Source organism: Pogona vitticeps, chromosome 14 (assembly GCF_051106095.1).
Source record: "Pogona vitticeps strain Pit_001003342236 chromosome 14, PviZW2.1, whole genome shotgun sequence".
NCBI classification, from domain to species: domain Eukaryota; kingdom Metazoa; phylum Chordata; class Lepidosauria; order Squamata; family Agamidae; genus Pogona; species Pogona vitticeps.
In genome coordinates this window covers 8232482-8256630 of record NC_135796.1, presented here as the reverse complement: position 1 = coordinate 8256630, position 24149 = coordinate 8232482, and the positions used below count along the sequence as shown (strand labels likewise).

At 43.1% G+C, this 24149-nt stretch overlaps 1 protein-coding gene and 1 long non-coding RNA gene across 3 annotated transcripts in view; one reads left to right on the top strand and one right to left on the bottom strand.

Moving 5' to 3' along the window:
• The window catches only part of LOC144584752 (uncharacterized), a 34305-nt gene extending 10597 nt beyond the window's left edge, over positions 1 to 23708 (bottom strand). The window contains exon 1 of the long non-coding RNA XR_013539184.1: positions 93 to 23708. This is a non-coding gene — a long non-coding RNA (uncharacterized LOC144584752). The remainder of the gene's footprint in view (positions 1 to 92) is intronic.
• KSR2 (kinase suppressor of ras 2) overlaps positions 1 to 24149 on the top strand; it is a 349645-nt gene that overhangs the window by 280578 nt on the left and 44918 nt on the right. For both annotated transcript variants that reach the window (XM_078381644.1, XM_020812104.3), the window contains exon 15: positions 19430 to 19526. In XM_078381644.1, the coding sequence (XP_078237770.1) occupies positions 19430 to 19526 (97 nt within the window). The remainder of the gene's footprint in view (positions 1 to 19429; positions 19527 to 24149) is intronic.

Below are 24149 nucleotides of genomic sequence, written 5' to 3'. Positions count from 1 at the left end.
ACAACCATACTACAGACCCCAGCGATATCAGCTGTGTTGCCCCTATTCCTACCAAAAATGGAAACCTTTTACTGACAAACAATGATACTTACCACAGTCCTCCTCTTCCTTTCAAACTTGACATTCCACACAAAGACAGCATCCCCAACAGTCTTTCTAGTGACCTGGTAAGAGAACAAAACAGGGTCTTTGACTTTCAAGCAGCCCAGATTCCACCTTCCTATTCTCTTCCCTTCAATACCACTCGCCTTGCAGCACCTTTCATCTTGGGCAGCCATCACCACCCACAATTGGGTCCCCACTATCATCGCCATAGGCCATGCAATAGAATATGCATTCCTACCACCACCAAGGACAATTCTCACCACACCATCACATGTCCTTTAAAAAAGAGATCCAATCCCTCCTCTCAAAGGATGCTATATCACCCATCATCTCATCAGAAAATGACCCTGGGTTCCTTTCCCAGCAGTTCACAGTATCAAAAAGAGACAGAGGTCTTCGTCCCATTCTCGACCTCAGGGACTTCTATTATTAGATAATCCAGAAACGTTTTTGCATGGTGACACTAGAACACATTCCACCCATCCTCCAAGAGAATGATTGGTTCATTGTCATCGATTTAAGCAGTGCCTACTTTCACATCACCATCCGCCAAGACCACCAAAAATTTCTCAGATTCTCTTTCGGAAATGCTACCGACGAATTCAAAGCCCTCCCATTTGGACTTTCCACCACTCCTTGGGTATTCACAAAGTGCATGGCCCATCTCCGCATGCAGGGAATTTCCATCTTCCCATACATTGACGACTAGTTGCTCGTAGCCCCCTCACATTCTCAAGAACTCCGTGATATGGACTACACTCTCTCCCTGTTCGAGAATCTGGGCCTAAGAGTCAACAAAGACAAATCTACACTGATTCTTTCACAGAAAGTGACTTACATAGGCACAGTTCTAGACTCATGAAAAGCAAGAGCTTTTCTTCCCCATGAATGCACAAAGAAAATTAACATAATTCTCCAGCATTTTTACCCTCATGCGATGATCACCGCACACCAGACACAGCGACTTCTCGGCCTCATTGCATCTACCACATCAGTCATGCAGCATGCTTGCCTAAAAATGCGGTCTCTGCAGGCGTGGTACCCGTCCCTCTTCGACCCCATGTCCGACCCACCTACAAAACAACTAAGACTTACTCCCAAACTTGGAGGCCAACTACTGTGGTGGGACACAACAGTCAGTCTCTTCATGGGAAGACCCTTTGCACCCTTTCAACTCTCCATACAGGTTACAGCAGATGGAAGTCCCACAGGTTGGGGAGCTCATTGCAATGACATTCATATTCATGCCCTATGATCTTGCTCTGAAAAATGCCATCATATAAACAACCTAGAGCTCCTAGCCATTTTCAAAGTTTCTGCACTTTTGAACCACTCATTATGGATGCAGCCATACAAGTAACTACAGACAATATCACTGCACTTCTTTATCTCATCAAGCAGGGCGGCACCCACTCTCTTCCCCTGCTATACCTCACCATTCAGCTCTGGGAATGGTGTTTCAAATGCCATATTTTCCTGGTAGCAGTTCATATCTCCACTCCACTCAACCAATTGGCAGATTCACTCATCAGACTCCGCACCCAGATGTATGAATGGGTCCTTGATGACGCCATCTTCCTCCAGCTTTCCAACCTGTGGAGAAAGCCACACATTGACCTTTTTGCCATGACTCAAAACACAAAGTGTGCTCTTTACTGTTCCAGAGCAGGAATTGGTCAAGGTTGCCTCGGAGATGCACTCATGACACACTGGATGCCACACCTAATCTACCTTTTCCCACCTATTCCTCTCCTCCTCAGGACCATTGTCAAACTCCATCAGGAGCACTCAAATGTGATTCTCATCGTCCTATGGTGGCCCAGAGAACCCTGGTTCACCATGCTCTGCTCAATCTCCAAGGACTTCATCTGCCTTCCCCCCCACACCTCACCTGCTCACCCAGCACCAAGGCCAGACCTTTCACCCCAACTTTCCTGATCTCCACCTCACAGCATGGAGAATTCACCCTCTGTAGCTGCCATTCTAGCTAATGCTAAAAAGCCCACTACCATGCAGCTGTATACCTACAAATAGGCCACCTTTCAGAGGTTTGCAGCTCAGCACAAACTCCCAACCATTCCAACAACTCTTCAGGTGCTTCTTCAATTCCTCTCTCACCTTTTTAGTCGACATCTCTCCTTGTCTACTCTCAAGGTTTATATATCCGCCATTGTAGCTCATCAGCCAAAAGACTTTTAAGCTGCCATGCTCTTCCGTCACCCAAAATTGAAGCAGTTCCTCAGAGGGCTGTCCAACATGCGACCTTCCAGACCCTCTCTTCCACCACAGTGGTCACTACATACTTTCCTCCAACGTCTCACACTTCCTCCCTTTGAACCCCACGCCATCATGTCGGAATGCCTTCTTCCTTTAAGACCCTTTTCTTAATTGCTATTACCTTGGTCCGCAGAGCCTCTGAGCTTGCTGCTCTTCAAGTTGATTCCCCATTTCTTCAGTTTCATCCCAACAAAGTGAGAAAGGAGACTTTATCCTGATGTCTCCTTTCTCCCAATGTTATACTCCGAGTTTCACCTTAAACAACCCATAGTTTTACCCAACTTCTTTCCTTTGCCGTCTACTGACGTGGAACGCTCCTTCCATCAGACGAGCTTTGGCCTTTTATGTTTCTCGGACTGCTTCTTTTCGCAAATCTAAGAGGCTTTTTGTTTCCCCTCATTTACCACACAGGGGAACTCATATTTCTTCTCAGACCATCTCTCGATGGATTGTTGCAACTGTATGCCTTGCATACCAACTTGCCTGAAAGCCTCTGCCCGCTAGCATTAAGGCACATTCTACAAGGGCTGTAGCTGCCTCCACAGCTTTCCTGAGAGGTGTCCCTATTCCTGATATCTGCAGGGCCGCCGCCTGGTCAATTCCGTCGACCTTTGCATCTCATTACCCTCTGGATGTCAGAGCAAAGTCGGATGCAGCCTTTGGACAAGCAGTTCTGTCATCTGTTCTTCTGTGATGTCCCACCTCTGGATAGGTAAACTTGTTAATCACCCTATAGTATGCATTCCAGGGACCACGAAGAAGAAAGAGAAGTTACTTCCCTGTAATTCTGGTTCTTCAAGTGGTCATCTGTGAATTCACACTTCCCGCCCATCCTCCTTCCTGTCTGTCACATCTGTTTCTTTTGAAACAGTGGCAGGCTGTTTGGGAACTGAGGCGATCACCAGGACCACGTGCACTAGGGGTGCAATCCTGGGGAATGCATCATAAAGCTCTAGAATATTCCGGAAACCTCTGTGCAAGTGCAGATTAAACCCTATAGTGTGGATTCACAGATGACTGCTGGAAAAACCAGAGTTTTAGGTAAGTAACCTCCAACTACCGTATAGTTGCACTCACTTCACAGGCTAGCAAGGCAGGCTTTAGCAGTTTGTGGACCGAGAACTCCCAGAAGTACAAGCTGGATTTCAAATGGGCAGAGGAACTTGAGACCAAATTGCTAACATGCGCTGGATTATGGAGAAAGCCAGAGAGTTCCAGAAAAACATCTATTTCTGCTTCATTGACTATGCAGAAGGCTTTGACTGTGTGGACTACAGCAAACTATGGCAAGTTCTTAAACAAACGGGAGTGCCTGACCACTGAGAAATCTTCTGAGAAATCCATCTGTAGGATAGGAAGCAACAGTTAGAACTGGATATGGAACAACTGATTGGTTCAATGATTTTTCCAGTAGCGATGTATGGAAGTGAGAGCTGGACCATAAAGAAGTTTGACTGCCGAAGAATTGATGCTTTTGAATTGTGATGCTGGAGGAGACTCTTGAGAGTCCCCTGGACTGCAAGGAGATCAAACCTATCCATTCTGAAGGAAATCAACCCTGAGTGCTCACTGGAAGGAAGGACAGATCCTAAAGCTGAGGCTCCAATACTTTGGCCATATGATGAAAAGAGAAGACTCCCTGGAAAAGACCCTGATGTTGGGAAATGTGAAGGCAAGAGGAGAAAGGGACAACAGAGGACGAGATGGTTGGACAGGGTCATCGAAGCGACCAACATGACTTTGACCCAACTCCGGGAGGCAGTGGAAGACAGGAGGCCGTGGTGTGCTCTGGTCTATGGGGTCACGAAGAGTTGGATACGACTTAACAACTAAACAATAACAAACCTCTCTTTTTGCAGATTTTATAAATTTTTGTTCCAAAGGTTAAACGCCTAAGGCGTGGTTATAGCAGTAACAGTTTCAATTTAGAATACACTTGCAGCTTGATCCTACCTCTTGCAGTGCCTGCCACTCCAATCCCAAATACGAAGAACCCTAATTTTTCTAAAGCCATCAACACAATTCTCCATTTAACTCGAGTCAGGCAGTGTCTCTGTAGGGTTTCAAGTAACATTTGTTTCCATACCCATTATGCAGACATTGGAGATGCCATTTTTTCTTTCTTTTTTGGAATCAATATCCCAAAATTCTTCATTTTGGGAGTTCTACCTGCTAGGCCCACACCTAAATTGTGCTCACCTGGATAAAGGCCAGACTGGAAGGTTTCATCGCCTGAGAAATGCCAAGCTCCAGCCTCGTTTTCTTGTGGGAAAAGATAGCTGCTCTCGGTGGTTGAATTTCAGATGCCTAGACCTGATGTACCAGATTTTTCCGTGTAGAAGGTGATACTTTTGTCTAACATTTTTAGACAAAAAAAATTAGGGTTATCTTATACACCGAATTAAGTGGAGGAGAGAACAAAAACAAGTGGATGCGGAAAGGGATCAAAGCAATCCTGCTGTGCTTTGATTGCTGCTTTCCCCTCCACCTGCTAAGCCCCACAGGTCTTAGCAAGTGGAAGGGACAAGCAGGGATCAAAGGGCTGCAGGATCGCTTTGATCACTGCTTTCCCCTCCACTTGCAAAACCCCATGGGGCTTTGCAAAAGGAGGGGGAAAGGGATCAAAGCAATCCTGCAGCTGCACGAGGGGGAAAGGGATCAAAGCGATCGTGCAGCTGCTTGATTGGTTTGATCCCTTTCCCCCTCCACTTGCTAAGCCCCACATAGATCTTTTCATTTGGGATTAGAAAAGGGGGGCGTCTTATACATTGGGGCATATTATACACAGAAAAATACAGTATGCTCTGTTAATGCAACTGGTTCCAGACTAAATTCTCTAAACTACCAAGCTGTTTGTTTGATAGTTTGCTTTCCATCCAGTTTGGCCAGTCTCAAAGGATGCTTTCAACTTGTAGAATCTCCTGGATTTTTTTTTGCAGGTTTGTTTTTTTTTGCAGTTTTCTAGGTGTGCCTGACTATTTACCAGTTGTCAGCCTAACAAATTGAATAGTTATCCAAGAGGTACTAATGATATAAAAGTATCTTATATAAAAGAAGCAATTAACCTAAGAGTGTCACAAAGTGATCCAATTTCTCCAGCCGATTCCTGTTTCCAAATGTTGGTATACCAGCCATCTAACATTTAATTCAATTGCCTGTTTGATCTATATATTTATTTCCCAAAGCCCATTTTTTGCAAGTGTTCATCATCACAAATCACACCATGTTATTACGCATGGAGGATATGAACTGACTTTTAAAAAAACTTTGCTGTCTTATGAAGTCTTTTGCAACCAGTGGAAAATGCCAAAGGGCTGTTGCTCAGGCCCTCTGTCCTTGCTGCTGTACAAGTTGCATTGGTTCGTTAACTTGATTCATTTTGGTGCTGCTTCCAGCTCACGTAGGTAGACAGAACTTTTTCCCCCAAAGCAATTTGGGATTTTGTTTGCTTGGCTGAACAATCTTTAAACTCATTGCGAATTTCCCATGCCTCCAAAATGTGCCATTCCTTTGGAAGGTGGGGGTAGTGATGATGGTAGCAGGCTGCTACAAACTTCTCTAAAATGAGATGCCTTTCCCCCAGTGCATGCAGGCTGGTGATAGCACTTCTTTGATAATGGTAAGTGCTGTTATAAAAGCAATGTTGCCTGCTTTACAGATTAGCATTTCTAAGGCTACTTTTTGTGGTTCCAGTGTACTGTGTTAGATCCATAGGAAGGAGTTCATCTCAGGTTTGAACATTCAGGCAGTTATGAAGAATACTGAGAGCCAACTTTTTACTTCTGAAAGTCATTCCACAGATCTTACATCGGTGAGTGGATACATGGCTCTTAGTGGATCTTCTTGGAGCAGCTTCAATATGTAACACATGAAACATCTTGCTGCAGCAGCAATATTGACAAGATTAACACCAGAAACCTTCAAAATGCCTTGTTAGAGGTAGATACCATCAGAGACAACAGGCACTGCCATGGCAGTGAAGGGAGATATAATAGTGAAGTCCTCCTCCTTAAGTACAGTAATTTACATGTGCTGTCCGGTTCCACCATCCTAGCGTGATTGAGGAAGGGGCGAGCAGGAGCAGGCTTTTCAGCCAGAAGTAGTGGCATGGTGGAGCCAGGGCTCACAATCTTTAAAGACACTGGGAAAATTGGGATTTAAAGAAATGATGAATTCATCTGCCACTCCTCTCCTGCTTACTTCTTTCCTCTGAATTTAGCTGCTGCCTTCATAGGTTTTGTTGTAAGGTTGGGATGGATTTTCTTAGCTACTGTATATAGTTATGAGTTATCCCCCTATTGTAGTAGAAATACAGGCGATACCCAGAGAGTATGCACCAGCAGATATTTGTCATCCTGGAGAAAAGTGATGTACTACAGGTTTCTTTTTAGGCCCTGTGCTGTTCAAGTTTTTTTTTTTTAAATAAAGGACATATATTACCTGTGGAGCGAATGCTCATTAAATTTATAGATGACATCAAAATTGGAGGGGTATCTAATGCTTCAGAAGACAGAATTAGAATTCAGGATGACTTTGGTAGATTGGAGATTGGTCCAAAAGAAATGAATTTTGTTTTAACAAGGAGTGATGTAAAATCTTGCATTTAGGCAGAATTAAAAAAATGAAATATATAAATATAGGATGCAGGGCAGCTGGCTTGATGGGAGTATTTTTGAAAAGGATCTGTACGACTTCGCAGACTACAAGCTAAACATGAATCAACAGTGTGACGAAGCAGCAAACACAGCCAGCGCTAGGCTACAGCAATAGAATTATAGTGTCCAACTCAAAGGAAGTAATAGTACCGCTCTACTCTGTTTTGTCAGACCTCATCCAGTCCAGTTTCAGATACCACCATTTCGGACAGATATTAAGAAGCTGAACTTTGCCCAGAGGAGGGTCTGTTGAGGGAACTGGGTAGGTTTAGTTTAAGAGAGAAGCTTGAGAGGTGACATAAGAGCCACCTTAAAATATTTGAACAGCTGTCATGTGGAAGATGGAGCAACTGTGTTATGTCTAGCTCCAGAGGGTAGGGCTTGAATAAATGGATCCAAACTATAAGAGAAGCAATTTTGAGTGAAAATTAGGAATAACTCCCTTAAGTGAGAGCTTTTTGAGTGTGGAACAGACTGCCTTAGGTAGTGGTGGATTTTCCTTCACTTGAGGTTTTTAAGCAGAGTTAGGTGGCCACTTGTCAACGTTGCTTTAGTGGTAGATTTCCCACTTCCGCTTGGAGCTGGGCTTGATGGTTCTTGGGATCCCTTCTTAGCTCTACAATGGTATTTTTTATTTATTTATTTTATTTATATCCCGCCTATCGGGTCGGGTTGGGACCACTCTAGGCGATATGATTCCGCTGTTTTAATGCAAAATATTTGAGGCCGCTTGTTGTTTGATGACCAGTTGTGACCCATTAGTCCTGTCCCTGGTGAAAACAGGGCCACCTATGTGAGTGTCAGTAAGCCCAGACTTTTAAGCCTCTGCTCTGCATTGGAAGGCTGTTGTAAACAATGTGTGTATTCTGGCTCTAACTCTTGCCAGCAGTCTTGTTGATTCCTGGTGTTTTGAATCTTCTGGATCCTAAATGCTTTTTATTCTGCTGTGTACCAGACTGACTTACACCTTTGAATGGGACCACAAGAAACTGTGGAACTGACTACTAGAAGATGTGGTGATGGCTGCCAATGTGGTCCACTTTAAGAGAGAATAGGCTACATTCATAAAGATGGCTAATAGGATGGTAATTATGTTATCTCCCATATCAGGGGCTTCTGTATAACAATTACTAGGGAATGCAGGATGGATGGTTCTGTTACCCTCTTGGCTTGTTGGCAGACTTCACATAGGCAAGTGGTTGGCCACTATGGGGACAGAATATTGGGCAAGATAAGCTTTTGGTCTGATCTAACATGGCTTTTACGTCCCCACCCTCAGGACTTTTAGAACCCGAGCTGTCCCTGAAATAGAGGGGAATCTACTCTATGACCTTCAAAGCCAATATATTGATGCTGTCCTAATTGCCTTGAGTTCTCTACACCCTCCTTTGTGCCTCGGCAGTTTGCATATTTCTGCTCTTGGTTATCAACAAGGGTGTTTATCTGGAAAAGAATGTAGATGTGCCTCATTCAGGGAGCAATGAAATGGGGAAGAGAGCTTGCTTGGCATGCAAACACTCCATGTCTGTATAGGTTTGGCTGTTTATGAAGGTGTGTGTAGCCCAGGTGTTTGCAAGTGGGAGACTGAACAGTGTTGGGACGTTGTCTGGGGTGCTTGTCTAACAACACAGTTCACTTGGGTTGCCAGCAGTGGATCCTCCCCCCGTCCCCATTTAACAGATGCACATTTCCATTTATAAGCAGAGCTTGCCACGATAAATGATCTGATTATGAAGGGCCTACTTCAAGAGTGATTCAGCCAGCGAATCGACAAAAGACAGTCTGCTTTTTTTCCCTTTTTTTTCATGCACAGCTATGCTTTTTGACTGCAGGCACTGAAGGAAAGTTAGGTCAATAGTACCTCGTCAAAGCAGTGTTTTCAGTTGGGAAAAGCAGAGGCGTTGTCATGATCCTCGCCTCTTTGAGGTCTTTTCTTTGGCACTTAAAGGAAGAATAACCTGATGAATAAAATAAAGTAATGAATAGAAACCTTGAAAAGCTCTTGTGGGTGGTTTCTTCTCAATAGCAACAGGTGCTATGAGTAAAACGGCAAACAAGATTCAGCGCAGTTCCCTTCAATAGGCTCTCACTTTCTTTTGCAACAAGGAGTCTGTGCATCACCATTAGTTGATACCATCCTTTCTCGACAGGTTACTCATCATCTGATGAAGAACCCTGAGAAGGATGAGTCAGCATCATGGCCCTTATTTCTTTGTTCCTCCAGAGCAAACATACACTTTATTGACATTGTTATTCCTATAGTTTCACCTTTGATTGAAATTTTTGTGTAATATTACGGTGATCTTGTTTCCTTCTACGTGATGTGCCCTTTTTTTCCTACAAACTCCTAACTTGTACTAACTTGGTGTCATTTTCCCTATTATAGTGATCTTTTAGGAAGTTGTAAAGAATAGCTACGGAGGAGACTTAGGAAAAAAAATAGCAGATGAGGGTTGTGTTAAGTGTACTAAGCTTTTCTCTCTACAAGGAAAGATAGTGGCCTCTTCCACTTTTTTTTTATACTGGGGTAAATGTAATGTCTAGGGACGTGGTGGCGCTGTGGGCTAAACCGCAGAAGCCTTTGTGTGCTGCAGGGTCAGAAGACCAGCAGTCTTAAGATCGAATCCATGTGACAGAGTGAGTGCCCGTCGCTTGACCCAGCTCCCGCCAACCTAGCAGTTCGAAAGCATGCAAATGCAAGTAGATAAATAGGGACCACCTCGGTGGGAAGGTAACAGCGTTCCGTGTCTAAGTCACACTGGCCCTGTGACCACGGAAGATTGTCTTCGGACAAACGCTGGCTCTATGGCTTGGAAACGGGGATGAGCACTGCCCCCTAGAGTCGAATACGACTGGACAAAAATTGTAAAGGGGAACCTTTACCTTTTTAAATGTAATGTCAGTCTAATATACTGACTAATATACTGTATATTAGAAAAGTTACTGTTCCCAGCTAGGGGATTCTGGGACTTGTAGTCCAAAAAATAAACTTTTCCAAGTTCTCTGCTGGACACATAGGCCAGCATTCTATTTCTAATTCCAGCTAGATTGACTCCTAAAAAGAAGCCACAGACTTCACGAGAACTGAGCAGAGCTGTTTAGGACAGGAGATTTTCGAGATTGGTCATTCATAGGGTTGCCGTAAGTCATAGGCGACTTGATGGCACATAACAATAATAACAGAGCCTCAGGAGGTTAAGTGTTCACTTACCATTCACCAGTTGTTTCAATAGGCCTTTTGTGTAATTGAGATTAACACTATGATATTGTTCTTAAAAACTGTACTGTAAAGCCCTTCTTTGGCATGTTGGGCACCAGTCTTCTGGAGCTTCCAGCTGGTACCCGCTTGTCTCCAGAAGGTGGAAAGAAAAATAAATGCATTTTCTGTAGTGCCTGAGGGACTGCTGGGGAAGCTGAGTCTGCAAGTACATATTTCTGCCCTTGGCTGAATTAGCCTCCCATTGTTAGCATGTCGGTTGCTTCACCTTTAGATCCCTCTGACCTCTACTTGATAGCTCTCTCAGTTATTAGAATTCCCTGTTGTATTCATGTTCATCTGTGTTTCTTTTATCCTTCCCTAATTCTGGTGTGCTTGTTTAAAATAGACAAGCTTTTTGTTACACAGACTTTCAAGCTAAGTCAATAACATGTTTGTCAAAAAGGGAATATAGGTTGGCTCCACAGCATAAGCCACAAGGGTTTTGTTTGTTTGTTTGTTTGTTTGTTTGTTTGTTGTTTTTGCAATTTTCTAACTCAGGGCATGGTAACTTGTTGGAAATCTAGGTACAGCCAACTTACTCACTTCAGAAGTGGGAGGCCACGCTTGCCCCTCTTTTTAAAAACAGGAAGTGCTTAGGAGATCACTTCTAGTTCTGTAAATAGTTCCTCCTCTCCTAAAACAGGTACAGAGAATAACTAGTTACACTCCCCTGGAGATTTCTAGTTGTCTGGCTATTTTTTAGGCTGAACAAATGGCTGAGAGAGGACACCCTGTAGGGTCTGGAGGGATCCTGTAGTCTGCAAAAACAGCTTTGAGAACTTTAAGAACACCTGATTACCCCATAGAACCTGTTGTCTACTCTTACTATATTTTTCACAACATTGTGCTACTTTTTGTAAGTAAGGCATAAGTGAGGTGCTTCTCTGTACTTGCGTACATGTTATTTTTATAAGGGAGTATCTGCTTAGAGCTATGAAAGTCGAGAGAATGTGGACTGCTTCGGGTCCTTATCTCAATGATGTTCTGCTTTGGCTCCCTTTGGAGTTGATTGAATCCTCTTCCAATGCCTCATTGCCTATATGATATGCACAGGCTCTGGATGAGAGTCCCAGACGGCCTACTGGTATGGTTTGACTGCCGTGTGGCTGGCACAACCAGCTATGACAAGGACCATGGAGCAGACAGTGGGTGGGCAATGGACGATTGTTTGCTGCATGAATTTTGAGCTCCTACTAGGCGTTGTGATGACTTGACAGCGAGAAACACACAGAACTGTTGCCAAGACAAACCTCACTCATTGTCTTCACCTTCAAGTACAGGCAGCCACTGCATAATATTCTTATGGCAGATGCAGAGCTTAGGAAATTAAATTTTAAAAATAATTATTTGCCATTATAGTTCCGAAGTGATCCAAAGTAGTTTGCTGTTGTTACATGCCACCAGGTTGCCTCCAACTTATGAATAAGCAGTCTCCAAAATATCCTGTCCTGTCAACTCAGCTCTTGTAATTGCCCCGGCTCTCTGCTCTCAGCTGGGCCTGAGACTCCGTCACTGGGCTGGCATAATCTCCAGTGTGGGTTTGGGCTTTGTCTGCCACACTGACCCTAACCAGCTGATGTCCTTCAAGGAGGGCCTGTAATGTCAGACTGAACCAGGCCCAGAGTCCCCCAAGTTCATCCTCCAGTAACTCTACTGAAGGCACTCCTTCTTCTACTTCCTCTGCCAGGGCTCTTCTGGATTGAGGGGAGGCCAGCAGATTGTTTTGGTCTCCAGAGGGTTGACATTGTTGGAGGGCTGAAGAACAACGCAGTTCCTCTTTGTCCTCTCCCTGTCCTCTCCCTGCAGCCATTCCTCTGTCCAGGGGTTCTGGATCACCAGCAGCCAGGGTTCCTCAAGGCCAAAGACTAGGGGAGCCAATTCCTCCACAGCCTCCATCCATTCCTACCCCTCGGAGTCTGTCAAGGGTGACAAGCCCGGGCCCAAGAAAACACCCTCCACTTCCTCCTTTAAACCTGGGTCCCACTAACCCGGCCCAGCCAATGCTCCACCCCTTAGGTTTGGCTCCTCAGTCTCTGCCTCGTTCCTCCTGCCTGAGGCTTCACTGTCGCTCTCTACACCCTCAGGCCACCCTGTCACCCAGGTTTCAGTGAAGTCTGCTGGGGGCACAGGTTCCACAGCTTACTTGGGATAGCCCCCTCATACCAACACATTTCTGAATGCTAGAAGCACTGAATTGTGATGTAGAACTTTTTGCCTCCACTTAATCATTAGCTCAAGTCCCACAGAACGAATTGTGTGCTGTTCCTCCGCACCCTCATTAACTAGGAAAGTATCTGTAAACATCACAATGCAAAAAAAGATGTGACATTTTCTCTGGTTACGTTAATGTTGTGATATAATTTAGTTATGACTTCATTGCAAAAGGAAAAGATTGCAAATATTTAGTTATTTGTAGCTGTTTGCTACAAATAAGCTATGATGAGACAGTATGGTAGTTGAACTTCCTATGAAATAGATATGAAATTAGGGACAATTCCAAAAAGAAATTCATCAAAAATCTGCAATGATTTGGATAATTTTGTGATACAGAAGGCCTGACTCACAATTTTCCTGCAGGCTATTGGTTTATTACAAGTCCATTTCAGCCCTCCTATCATGTTCATTACCACCCACCTACCATGCTTTGTGATTGGTTGCCCAACAATGCGGGAACCCCAACAGATGGGAAGGGTGAGGCCATCTAATCCCATAAAAGGAGTGATGAGGCTGGAGGAGCTGTGACAGAAGAGAAAGCTTTATGGGCTGGATTGCCAATGTTTCCTCTTCTTGCCTGGAAAACATCCTTGGTGAAGTTTCCTCCCTGTTTGGGGACAGAAAAAGGCTCAGTCGGGAATCACTGTCAGAGTAAAGATGTCACCTGTGGGTAAGGGATGTGGATGGGGTAATGGCAAGGGGAATAACTTCACTGCTCCCTCCCTGGTCTTTAACAGGGGCTAGACCAAGAGGTCTGTCCCCTCTGTCTCCACTGTTGATGGAGCCCTTAGACCTATGCCCAATAGCCTGGGCCATGTCAAGCCTGGGGGTGGATAATCCCCAGAATACCTTTCGCTTGAGCAGTCCTGGTTTCCTGGTTCTGAATCCTGAGAGAGTTGCTGCTAACATTCAAGGGGTTCTGGTCATTAATTGAGCTGGAGCTTAATTTTGCAGTGACTCCTGTACTTGGTAACACCTGTCTCCAACCTGTTAAATTCTAATCCTGCTGTTACCGGTATCTATTCCACATGGAGGGGGTGGGAGCATCTACATCATTATGATCTCTTTTACCATAATCTCCCCTGAAGATTATGAGATAATATTTGGCTTCTGGTCAGGGCTGAGCAACACATTTGAACTTCTTGTATCTCCTGTTAGATGCAGGAATCCTCCAACCCTGTGTCCTTGGCTTTCTGGCAAAACCAGTATCACCCAAACCATGTTCCATGCCACTCATCATTCTTTATGTGCCTCTGACCTAGACAGTAAAAAAGAAAGAAAAAAACCAAAATATGCACATGTTGCACCCACCACACTAATTAACACATAGCAGTTCAGTCCTAACAGCTAGCCTAGCCACCCAGCCAGCCAACAGCACCAATCCACTTAGGCAAGGCAGTGCTTGCCTGCTAGACACCCACTAAGACTATCTGGGGGAAAATGGAATTCAGAATTGCAAGCCAAGCAGATGAAATATTTAGAAAAAACAAACAAACAAACAAAAACACTCATTAGCTTACCTTTACCTGACTAGGCTCTCTCTGTGCAGTGCCACCAGTCCCACTGCAGCACCAAACCCAGTCCAACTCTATCTATACAGCAAAATTACACCACAACACAAAAGCAGAAAAAGCCCCTGGCAGTGTCCCCAGGGTGTGAGACAGCGGGCGAGAGTAGTATCCAATTGCTGGAGTACCATCCCTCTCCCACACTGTTGAGAAAGAGGCATATGCCCTGCCTGCTTCACCCCCCCCCAAGAAAACAGAACAATGGGGGACAGACACCCAAGAATTAGAAAGAGAGATGCGGAACTTAATGGCCAAAGGAACTCAAGGGAGGATGACGGGAACAGAACAGAAGGAGAGGGTGGAGATTGTGGCGGGAACAGCGGAGATAAAAAGGGAGGAGGGACAGTTACCCCAGGCTGGGAATGGGTCTGGATGGAATATCCCTGGACTGGGGCTTGGGAGAAACTGAGGGTACCAAAAGAGGAGGCAGATTACAGCAGGAGGAGAGCGATTCCCCAGAGACCATCCTATTGGGGAGAGGCTGAGGCCAGGAAGTAGAGACGGAAGCTGGGAGAAGTAAAGAAGGTAGAGAGAGAAAGGAGAGAGAGGTTGGAATGGAGGGTGAGAGACATGTGGATGAAGAACTACCGAGAGGACCCTGGCAGACCCCCCCACACACACACACACCCTCCAGATGCCCCGTGTGGGTGGACAACCGGGATGAAGACACCGTGCCCCTGTTCGAAGGTGAACCGGGACAAGCGGTAGACCAGAATTTATCTATAGACTGGCCGGGTCCCTGGGACACAAGTGAAAAGAACCCGTTCCTGGAAGAAGGTTGGAAATCCCTGCCCGACCTGTGGTCAGAAGGAGAAAGACATTGGAACAAGCCTGTCGATACCGGTTACCTGTGAAACACCCCAGTAAACCTTACTCCTGTTTCAAAAATGCAAATGTTTCCCAGTTTATTTGAACAACAAGAGGAGCCAGAAACCAAACCCTCACACATGGACAACAAAAATATGTTTCTCTAGCCACCAATGCACCAGCCGTCACTAGTCCTCTGCACAAAGCAAAAAAGACCTTGCTCTCCCACCAACTAATTCAAAAAGCAGTAAAGTACCCAAAAATTGGACAAGAGAAAACAGAAGTATGAGTTCAATGCCACCCAGCCAGCACAGCAGAGGCCCTCTGGGCCTGCACAGCACAATAGAAAAAAAAAGTAGGGAAGCAGCCAGCCAGTACCTAGGACACAGCACTTGCAAAAGCTGCTAATAATAACACAACATCAAGAACAACAATAGAGCAATGCCCACACAGCCCTGTGGCACACTGGCAGTCACAAGGCCCATTTTCCTGGCTCACACATTCCCACAGAAGCACACAAAACAATCCCCTCAAAACCCATCAAAATATAAACATTCAAACAAATAAATACACAGTACATTAACCACTTGTATTTTTTTTAAAAAATGCAAATAGGGAAAGCGCCCCACCACTGCACACACAGAGGGGGAAATAGCAAAATAATGAACACACAGACAGCCCCTTCTGCCAAAAACCAAGAAAAGGAAGCAAGCAAATTAAGGCAAAACATACAAAGCTTTCGCTCAGACAAAAGGTACTAGATTATGGGGAGATGCATCTCTCCACTAGAAATACCGGTAGATGCCTTCTGTTTTCTTCTTTGAGTTCAGCAGGCAGTAGCATGCAAGCCAGACAGGCAGCATCAAAAATAATCCAAGTAAGAAAAGGAACCGCCCCCAATGGAAAACAGTGCCCCTCCGAATTTGGGGGTGGAGGAATAAAAAATAATAACCCCAAAGTGGCACACTGGCACAATCACTTTGCCTGGCAGCAGTAGAAATTTCAGTGGATCAAACCCTGACCTTCAAAACCCCACAACATTATTTAAATACCAGAGTTTTGGATTTCTGGTAAAATTCCCTTTCTGCTACATACATAGTAGAAGTACAGAGGTCCATAGAGGAAAATAGCTACAAGTTTCCCAGAGTCCACCCCTTTCTCATTAAGTAGCACTTTGTCTCAATAACTCACTCTGAGACATCTGTAGAAGAAAGAATAAAAAATGTTTCTTTAGTTACAGTTGCTTAAAATTATAGACTTGTGTATACAGCTTTCTTTGCTGAACACATACTAGCAACAAACTGAACAGATTAAAAGCAACAAACTGCAACCAACCAATGAAAGAGAGGGATAGAACATTCAGCAGATAGATGGGATGCTCTCTGAATTGCAACAGCTGGAAGGACCGATTGGTTTGTGGTGGATAGACAGACAATCACCCGGCCAGAAAAGTTCCTCCCAGTCGCTCAAACTACAGACAGCATGTGGGATTGCAAATAAAACTCCAACAGAAATAACATACTTAGGAAACTGGCTGGGGCAGACTGGGGTGCACTTGCATAAACAATAAAAATAATAGCTTTGTCCCTATACCTGTTAATGAATCATGCAGGATTGTGTCTGAAACCTACCCCCGTTGAAAAAGTCTTATTATTTCATTGGCATTGCCCCTCTGGAAGTACATTGAGAGGTGCTAGCTAATAATGAATGGAATTAAAAATATAACACCAACTCATCCATTTAATGGAACCAACCCTCTAGATAATGGCTAAAATCAAGGGAAAGGTTTCCACATACAGTACATCTCAAAGTCTAAATATTAAACCAGAAGAGGCTAGGCTAAATCTATGGAGAGCAAAAACAGCACAACTTGCCAAATGGGTAAATGCTGAAGAGTATCTCTCACCATAACAAGATTCTGGCTGAACCATCTTGAAGGCACTGCATAGACACTGAAGCAAAGTAGGAACATCAAAGAATAATTAAGCAAATGCGGCTATTTGGATACAGGGCAGATTATTTATGAAGAAATATGTTCAATGCAACATTTATGTGCATACAATGTATGCCCCACTACGTGTACTAAAGAAAATCTTGTAAATGGCCAAGATAATATTATTGAAGTAGCCCACTTCTGGTCAAAAAAAGGTCTAATACTCTAGGCTTTACTTGATCATTTAAAAAAATAAATTTGGTTGAACTTTATCCATATTTCATATACAGCCATAACTTTAAATTGTGCAACACTCAGAAAAAAAGGAAGAAAGAAAAGAAAAGAAATGGGGAAGGGGGATGCCTTCCTAAAATCAAGATGCGAAAAAGAAGGATGGAAGGATACAAGGTGGTGGCACAAGACATTGTGGGCTGGCTAGCCGCAATTCAAGATGGAAGGCACCAAGAGCTCAGCACATAGCAATTTCGCACAGAATAACTAAGGAAAGAGTACTCCTCAGTGGGTTCCAGATCCTTTTCTAGATTCAAAATTCACCCCCTAGGATATTTTTATTAGCTGCTGCTAACTCCCGCAATGTTAGGCAATGAAAAATGTATCAGGTGATTTGACATACAAAAGTTGAAAGATGGAACACGAAAGAAAGAAAACTTTTGTGTATTCCTTCTACAAAATTAATTCATGTTTAAGAAGCTCTCTTTCAGCAATTGCAAAAAAAAAAACCATGAAAGAACACAAAGCATGAAAAAGAGAGCCTCTTTTGTCCTTTCATTAAACATCCATCTCTAGTATTACAGATGAATCTTTCATGAAAACACAGAAGAGTCATCACCATTTTTGTAATAATAGTCGTAGTAAGGGATTTTTGCTTTAAATGAGATGCAATCAAATTCTTGTGATTCTTTATCTTGGTGTTTTGTGCTTCAACTCTCAGAAGCCCCAGCCATCATGACCAGTGGCAAGAGATTAAGGGAGTTGTACCCCACAACATGGGGGATGGAGGTCTTCTACCTGAATTCTGCTTTTGATTATTTGCTTGGCTATTTGCTTGCTAATAAATTACAAGTTAGTGTCTAAATTAGAACCAAGTCAGAGAGTTCACAAATGATAATACATCCAGAACTGACTCTAAAATGGAAGTTTTTTTAGCTCATTGATTGTTAGGACCCCTTATCATGCATGCCTACGGTCCCTCAAGGGTGGCTTCTGAAATACAGCGGGTCCTGCCTCTGGTGTCACAATGTGGGGGAGTAAGAATATGAAAAGATGAGATGGTTGCAAGAGTGGGTGGAAGGGAAGAACAATTAAAAACAGCAGTGTTTCTGTCATTCACTGTAGAACCAGATCAATTTAACACCTGTGATCCTCAGATGTGATTTTATTTTAGAGGGTTTATTATCTGAGTTCATGTACTGTATTTCATTCTCACTTTTCAATTTGCCTCTAATGAGCGTAGGTGGGCATAAGAATGTGTGTGTGTGTGTGTATCTGTGTGTGTGGAGAGTGTCTTTTTTTGTAGGAAAAAAGTCAAGGCAGAATCCACCCACAGACTCCATTATACGATTCAAGTATCAATACAAATTTTAATTGGTTTTGGTCTCTCCTCCCCATCCAGCAGCTGCATTTCGTAATTAAGACTCTGCAAATAGATTTCTCAGCAACAGGTGGTGTAAAAAGAAAATATGACAAATCTTACCTGGTGCATAACTGATCCTTTTTCTCAAGAATGTATGAAAAATATGAGTGAAACCAGAGCTGGCCATTAGGAAGAATGAAACAAGTGCCCCTGACACATTGAAACCATCCATAACTGAAGGATGCTCTGGAGCCAGAATATCATCCTACCATTGCTTAGTTGTGGAGGGCATCATAACTAACATTATAGTCATTCACCTCAAAAGTTACTCCCCAGGTTCTGCTTGATGAACAGAGATCTGTCTGCCTTGTGCTCTTTGAGCTGGATTGCAGTGAGTTTCAATGGCCACTTCTGTTGGCTTCTATATACAGAACTGAGAGCTTGGGTGCCATCTTGTCCTTTGACTTAGACAGCAAAATATTAGTCCAGCTTGGTCCTGACTGGAATATGGTAAAGACATATCTCATTAATTTTCTGTTCCTGCGGTGTGTCTGGAAAGTCCTCTTGAAGGATATGATTGCAACAGTATTCTCCTAAATGGTTTGCCCAGACATTACCAGATATCGCCTCTGATATCGGAGGCGATCTAAAGCATTGTGTGTGGCAACCATTCATTTCATGGGTCTCATCCTAGTTCCACTTTGCTCTTCTCCTGCAGAGTAGGCATCCCATCTCAGGGCACATGTTTGAGAAATGTATAGAGCTAACAGAGACAGGAAGCATGCAACAATCTGAACATCTCAAACTGGACTCTGCTCCACCCCTCTTTCTGCACACTGATGGGTACAAGTCCCAACCTGACTTGTTTGCCTTGCTAAGCAGCTGAAATCCTTTCCATTTTATTTATCTTCACTGGGTATCTCTATATTCAGTTTTAATGGCAATTTTGTAGAGTTAGTCCCTCACATACGTAAGCCTGGCTACTAAGATCAATTAAGATTCTCCTCTTCTTTTCAGCTTGTGCAAAGGACGGACGCTCTACTCAGTGGTGAGAGATGCCAAAATCGTCCTGGATGTCAACAAAACAAGGCAGATTGCTCAAGAGATTGTCAAGGTATGCGATAAAGGAGACATAGCTCAGTAGTATCACTCTTGGGTTGGTGACGTATTATTCTTTATTTAAAAGTAATTCTAAAAAATGCACCACACTTCTTCATGTTGGCTGCCCCCCAATGGCTGAGTGTGAGGAAAAAAGTATGTGCTGTCATGTAAATTCAGATTTATAGTGGCCTTTCCAGGGTTTTTAAGATATTTTATGAAAGTTTTTCTATTTTCTTAAAATTGAATTACAAATGTAAAAAAAAAAATTAAAGGAATTTATTTTTTCTTGACCACCAAGGTCACGTGGGCGGCAGAGCATGTCACCTCAATAGCCACACATGCTCCCGATGATCTTGGTTAGCACCCTCCTGGAAAGCGCAATGGTATTTCACAAAGGCATTTCAACCCTTGAGCTGTATAAACACATAAAAAAGCATAGGAAGCTTCATTAAAAACTGTTTTGATTTACAAGGACCATGCCAGGGAAAAAGTTTGAAATATGTACATCCCCAACTTTTGACTGGGGTGAGCAACTTTTTATTATCGAAGGTTGCTTCTCCTTGGGAAGTTATCTGCTCAAGGTTGGTGTGGGTGATGAGGGGCTGAAGCTGGCAGGGAATGATCTACAAGGGCCAGAGGTAGGTAGATAATGTCCTTTCTCTCTTACTTCTCTTATTCTCTGCCACCCTTACCTCTCTTCTCTCTATATCCTTCTTTTCAACCTAGCAGATTGCTAGGTACAGACGGATCAGTTTTTGCAGAGAACTGATCCATTGCCAAGGCCAACAAAAATTAGGCCAAGGAGCCATACGATCAGGCCGTGGACCATATGTTCCCTCTCCTATTTTAGATGTAGCTCCTACTTTTGGTGATGTCTGTTCCAGCTGCTATGCCTCGATGTCTATGAACTCTCTGCAGTTCCTTCCATATTTGTCTGTATTCTATTCCCCTTTCCAGTAGGAAAAGCATAATACAGTGGTGCCTCGCTTAACGATGTTAATTGGTTCCAAAAAACCCATCGCTATAGGAAAACATCGTTAAGCGAAACACCATTTCCTATAGGAATGCATTGAAAACCGGTTAATCCGTTCCAATGGGAACAGATTACCGTCCTTAAGCGAAAATCCCCATAGGAAGCGATACAATGTTTCCCCCATTGAAAATCATTGAAGCCGACTCAATGATTTTCAATGGCTTTCCGATGTCTGTTTTTGCTCATGTAAAAGTGTCTTAAAATGTTTGAAACCTGTTTTAAATGCTTGGAACCGATAGTCCACCTTGTGAAACCTATGCAAACTTAATTTGGCTTTGTTCTGAGTCTTCGTTAATTTTTGGTGAATTTTTTCCCCTCATTGAAAAGTATTGAACTGTCCGTTCAATGCTTTTCAATGGGGGAAAAAGTTCACCAAAAATTAACGAAGACTCAGAACAAAGCCAAATTAAGTTTGCAAAGGTTTCACAAGGTGGACTAACTATTCCAAGCATTTAAAACAGGTTTCAAACATTTTAAGACACTTTTAAATGAGCAAAAACGGACATCGTTAAGTGAAAATCCCCCATAGAGAACATCGTTAAACGATGCGGAAAATTCCTCAAAGAAACCCATCGCAAAGCGAATACATCGTTAAACGAAGCAATCACTAAGCGAGGCACCACTGTAACTTGGTGCGGGATAACATGTACCAACTTCCCAAAACAGTATTGCTGCAAGATTCCAAGGTTCATGCCAGCTGCAAATGTAACTCATTACTTTTTAAAAAAAAAAGTCCCTAAGCTTTGCCTCTGGAGGGGTCATGGAATTTTCTAATCCACAGGCTTGCAAAGGGGGAGCAGGTTTGGATTCCTAGAAGAGTTTCAGAATGCTCACAATGTCTTGCTGTCTTCCCCTACATATTTAGTTGAGAATATGACACATCTTCTCCTTCTAATTCATTCATGTCATTTTGACAGATGGGCTATCTCATCATGACCTTTTTCTATCCTATTAAACACTATGCTAAACCCATTTTTTGTTTCATTGGATTTCATTACTTTATTTTTTTTCCTCCCCATTCTCTGGCTAATGACCAGATATGAGTTTCCATCTACACTAGCACTCACCGTAATTCTTAATAGTGCTTCTGTGAGGAAACAAAAACAAAAAGCTTTCTCATTTCATAAATGTTCTGAAGCAAGCTATGTATCATACCCCAGGAGTTTTCCAAAAGCTTTAACTAAATAGGTATATAACTTTCATTTAGTCTGAAAGTTGTGTAGTAAATGGTTGTTAATACTAAATAATTTATGTCCCACCTTGTCTCCACAAGGTAGCAAACATAGTTCTTTCCAACAACACTGGAGGTAGGTCAGATTGACAGAGTAGGGCTCACAGCTGAGTTTTGCGGCCCATTGGGGAGTTGAATCTGAATCCCCCAAATTCTCATTTAAAACACTAACCTTGGCGCCATACTGGATTTTGCTAAACACTCACTCTTCCCAGGGTTTAAAGTAAACCTCCAGTCCATCCATACACCCCCCCCCAATCTGTTATTAGACCTTTTCCAATATAATTATTCTATAATTTTCCCAGCCCACCCAAAGCCCCAAACTTTGGTTTTTATTCTTTTCCAGACTTCACAGACACATTAAAAAGGTTGTGTACTACTAATGTGGGAAAGCACAAGCAATATCTGCAAGATAGAATCATCAGGCAACAGCGTGAAATGCTTAGCCTTCCTTCAAGTCCTTGCTATGTTTCTGAACATCCCCTTTAGTCTTGAGTTTTTCCCTGAGCCTCAGAGGGTAAGTGAGGGGGAGACCAAGGATGTAGGAGAATGTTGGCAGGAATAAAAATATTAGCCCTTGCTGCCCTTTAGCTACAAATCTTTTCTGTAAGCCTTACCAGACCAGTTTATGTTCACTTTCTAATAGCTGGTTCTGGTCTTTCACATCAACAGACAGATCAGTGGTGTAGTTTCCTATTTTTCGATTCTAGACTTAGATGTGTAAGATTCAGTGGTTCTACAAGGCCCCTGTTTCTTAGATGTTAATGTCACATACTTCCTCTCAATAGACCATGAATGATCTGCTACATTTGAGTCCCTTTCTGCTGCTTCTGTTGAATGGGGGACCATGATCATGCACCTCTGGTGGCATTGTTAAGAAAGAAAGGAGTGGACAATATACTTGGAGTTCTATGGCAGCTAACCCTCAAAACAGCTTAGCAGTTCTCCTTGAGTCATTTGTCTCAGTTTTGAGAGCCTTTTTTTCTGGGATTAGTGCAAATATCCAGACTTCTCCACTAAAGTAAGAAGAGGTTATTTTTGAAAAATCTATGAGTCAGCAGGGGGTGCTAGCTGGCCATCTACAGAGGCAAGTCCTGTCTGCCAGCTTCAGGATACATTTGTTGTTGTTGTTGTTGTTGTTGTTTTTAAGTACCTAGTTCAGATTGCTAAGGTACAATTGAAATACAAAGATCCAAAGGGATAGTTTTATCCAGCCAGTTGAGCCACTCTTACCCTCTTAATCATCCAATCATGGCTCTAAGGATGAGGAAGAATTCTGTTATTGATGACAATCTCAATACAATGTTAGAGTTTCACATTTTCTGGGACTTTGTGTGAGAAATCGTCACATGTTTGTGAGGCATACATGTTTGTGAGGCATACTTGGTGTCCTTGAGAAATAAAATTACTGAACAATTATGTACCAGAATAGAAAGAGTTGAAAAAATATATGCGCAAACACCCTTTGGCTCAGGAGCTAATGCATAAAGAACATTAAACGTATAAATAAATGTGAAAATTCAATAAATTGTTTAAATGAACGTGCATGTCGGGGGGGGGGGAAATGCTCAAGATATAGATCTGGATGTAGATGTAGATATTCATTTCAGTGTAGGTAGGAAAAAAATGAAAAATAGCACACTACAATGAGAGGAAAATACAACTGGGATCAGGAGAGGGGCAAGAATTAAATTAAGCTTGGGATATTTTCAGGTTTCCTTACATGACCTCAAGTATAGAGAAATCCCTAACTATCATCACCAGTTACCATAGTAACTGGTGAGTTCCGGGGGGTGTACTGTAGTTGCACAAAAGTAACTTTTCAAGGCTTTCTTCAGTTCAAGATACTGGCTATTAAATTTGATGCCAAAAATAGCTTTAGAGCCGTGTCCTCCTAGGTATCATTGCCCATCCCTTAAAATCAACCCTCTAACCCAGTGGTTCTTAACCTTTGTTACTCGGATGCTTTTGAACTGCAACTCCCAGAAACCTCAGTCAGGACAGCTGGTGGTGAAGGCCTCTGGGAGTTGCAGTCCAAAACTCCCGAGTAAACCAAGGTTAAGAACCAGTGCTCTAACCCACCTGAGTACTGTAGTGTTTCCCAACCTAGGGTAACCCAGGTGTTTCTGAACTGAAATTCCCAGAAGCCTTCACCACCAGCTGTACTGGCTGAGGTTTCTGGGAGTTGCAGTCCAAGAACAACTGGAATGCCATAGGTTGGGAACCACTGTTTTAAAGGAATAGAGAGCACGGAGCCTTCTTTGTGGCTGCACGAAACTACCTATCCTATTGCTCTATTCATAACATCATTTTGTAATAATAGAGAGGGATATGACAAACTCTCCATTTCAATTCTGTTGCCTTTCTCTGAA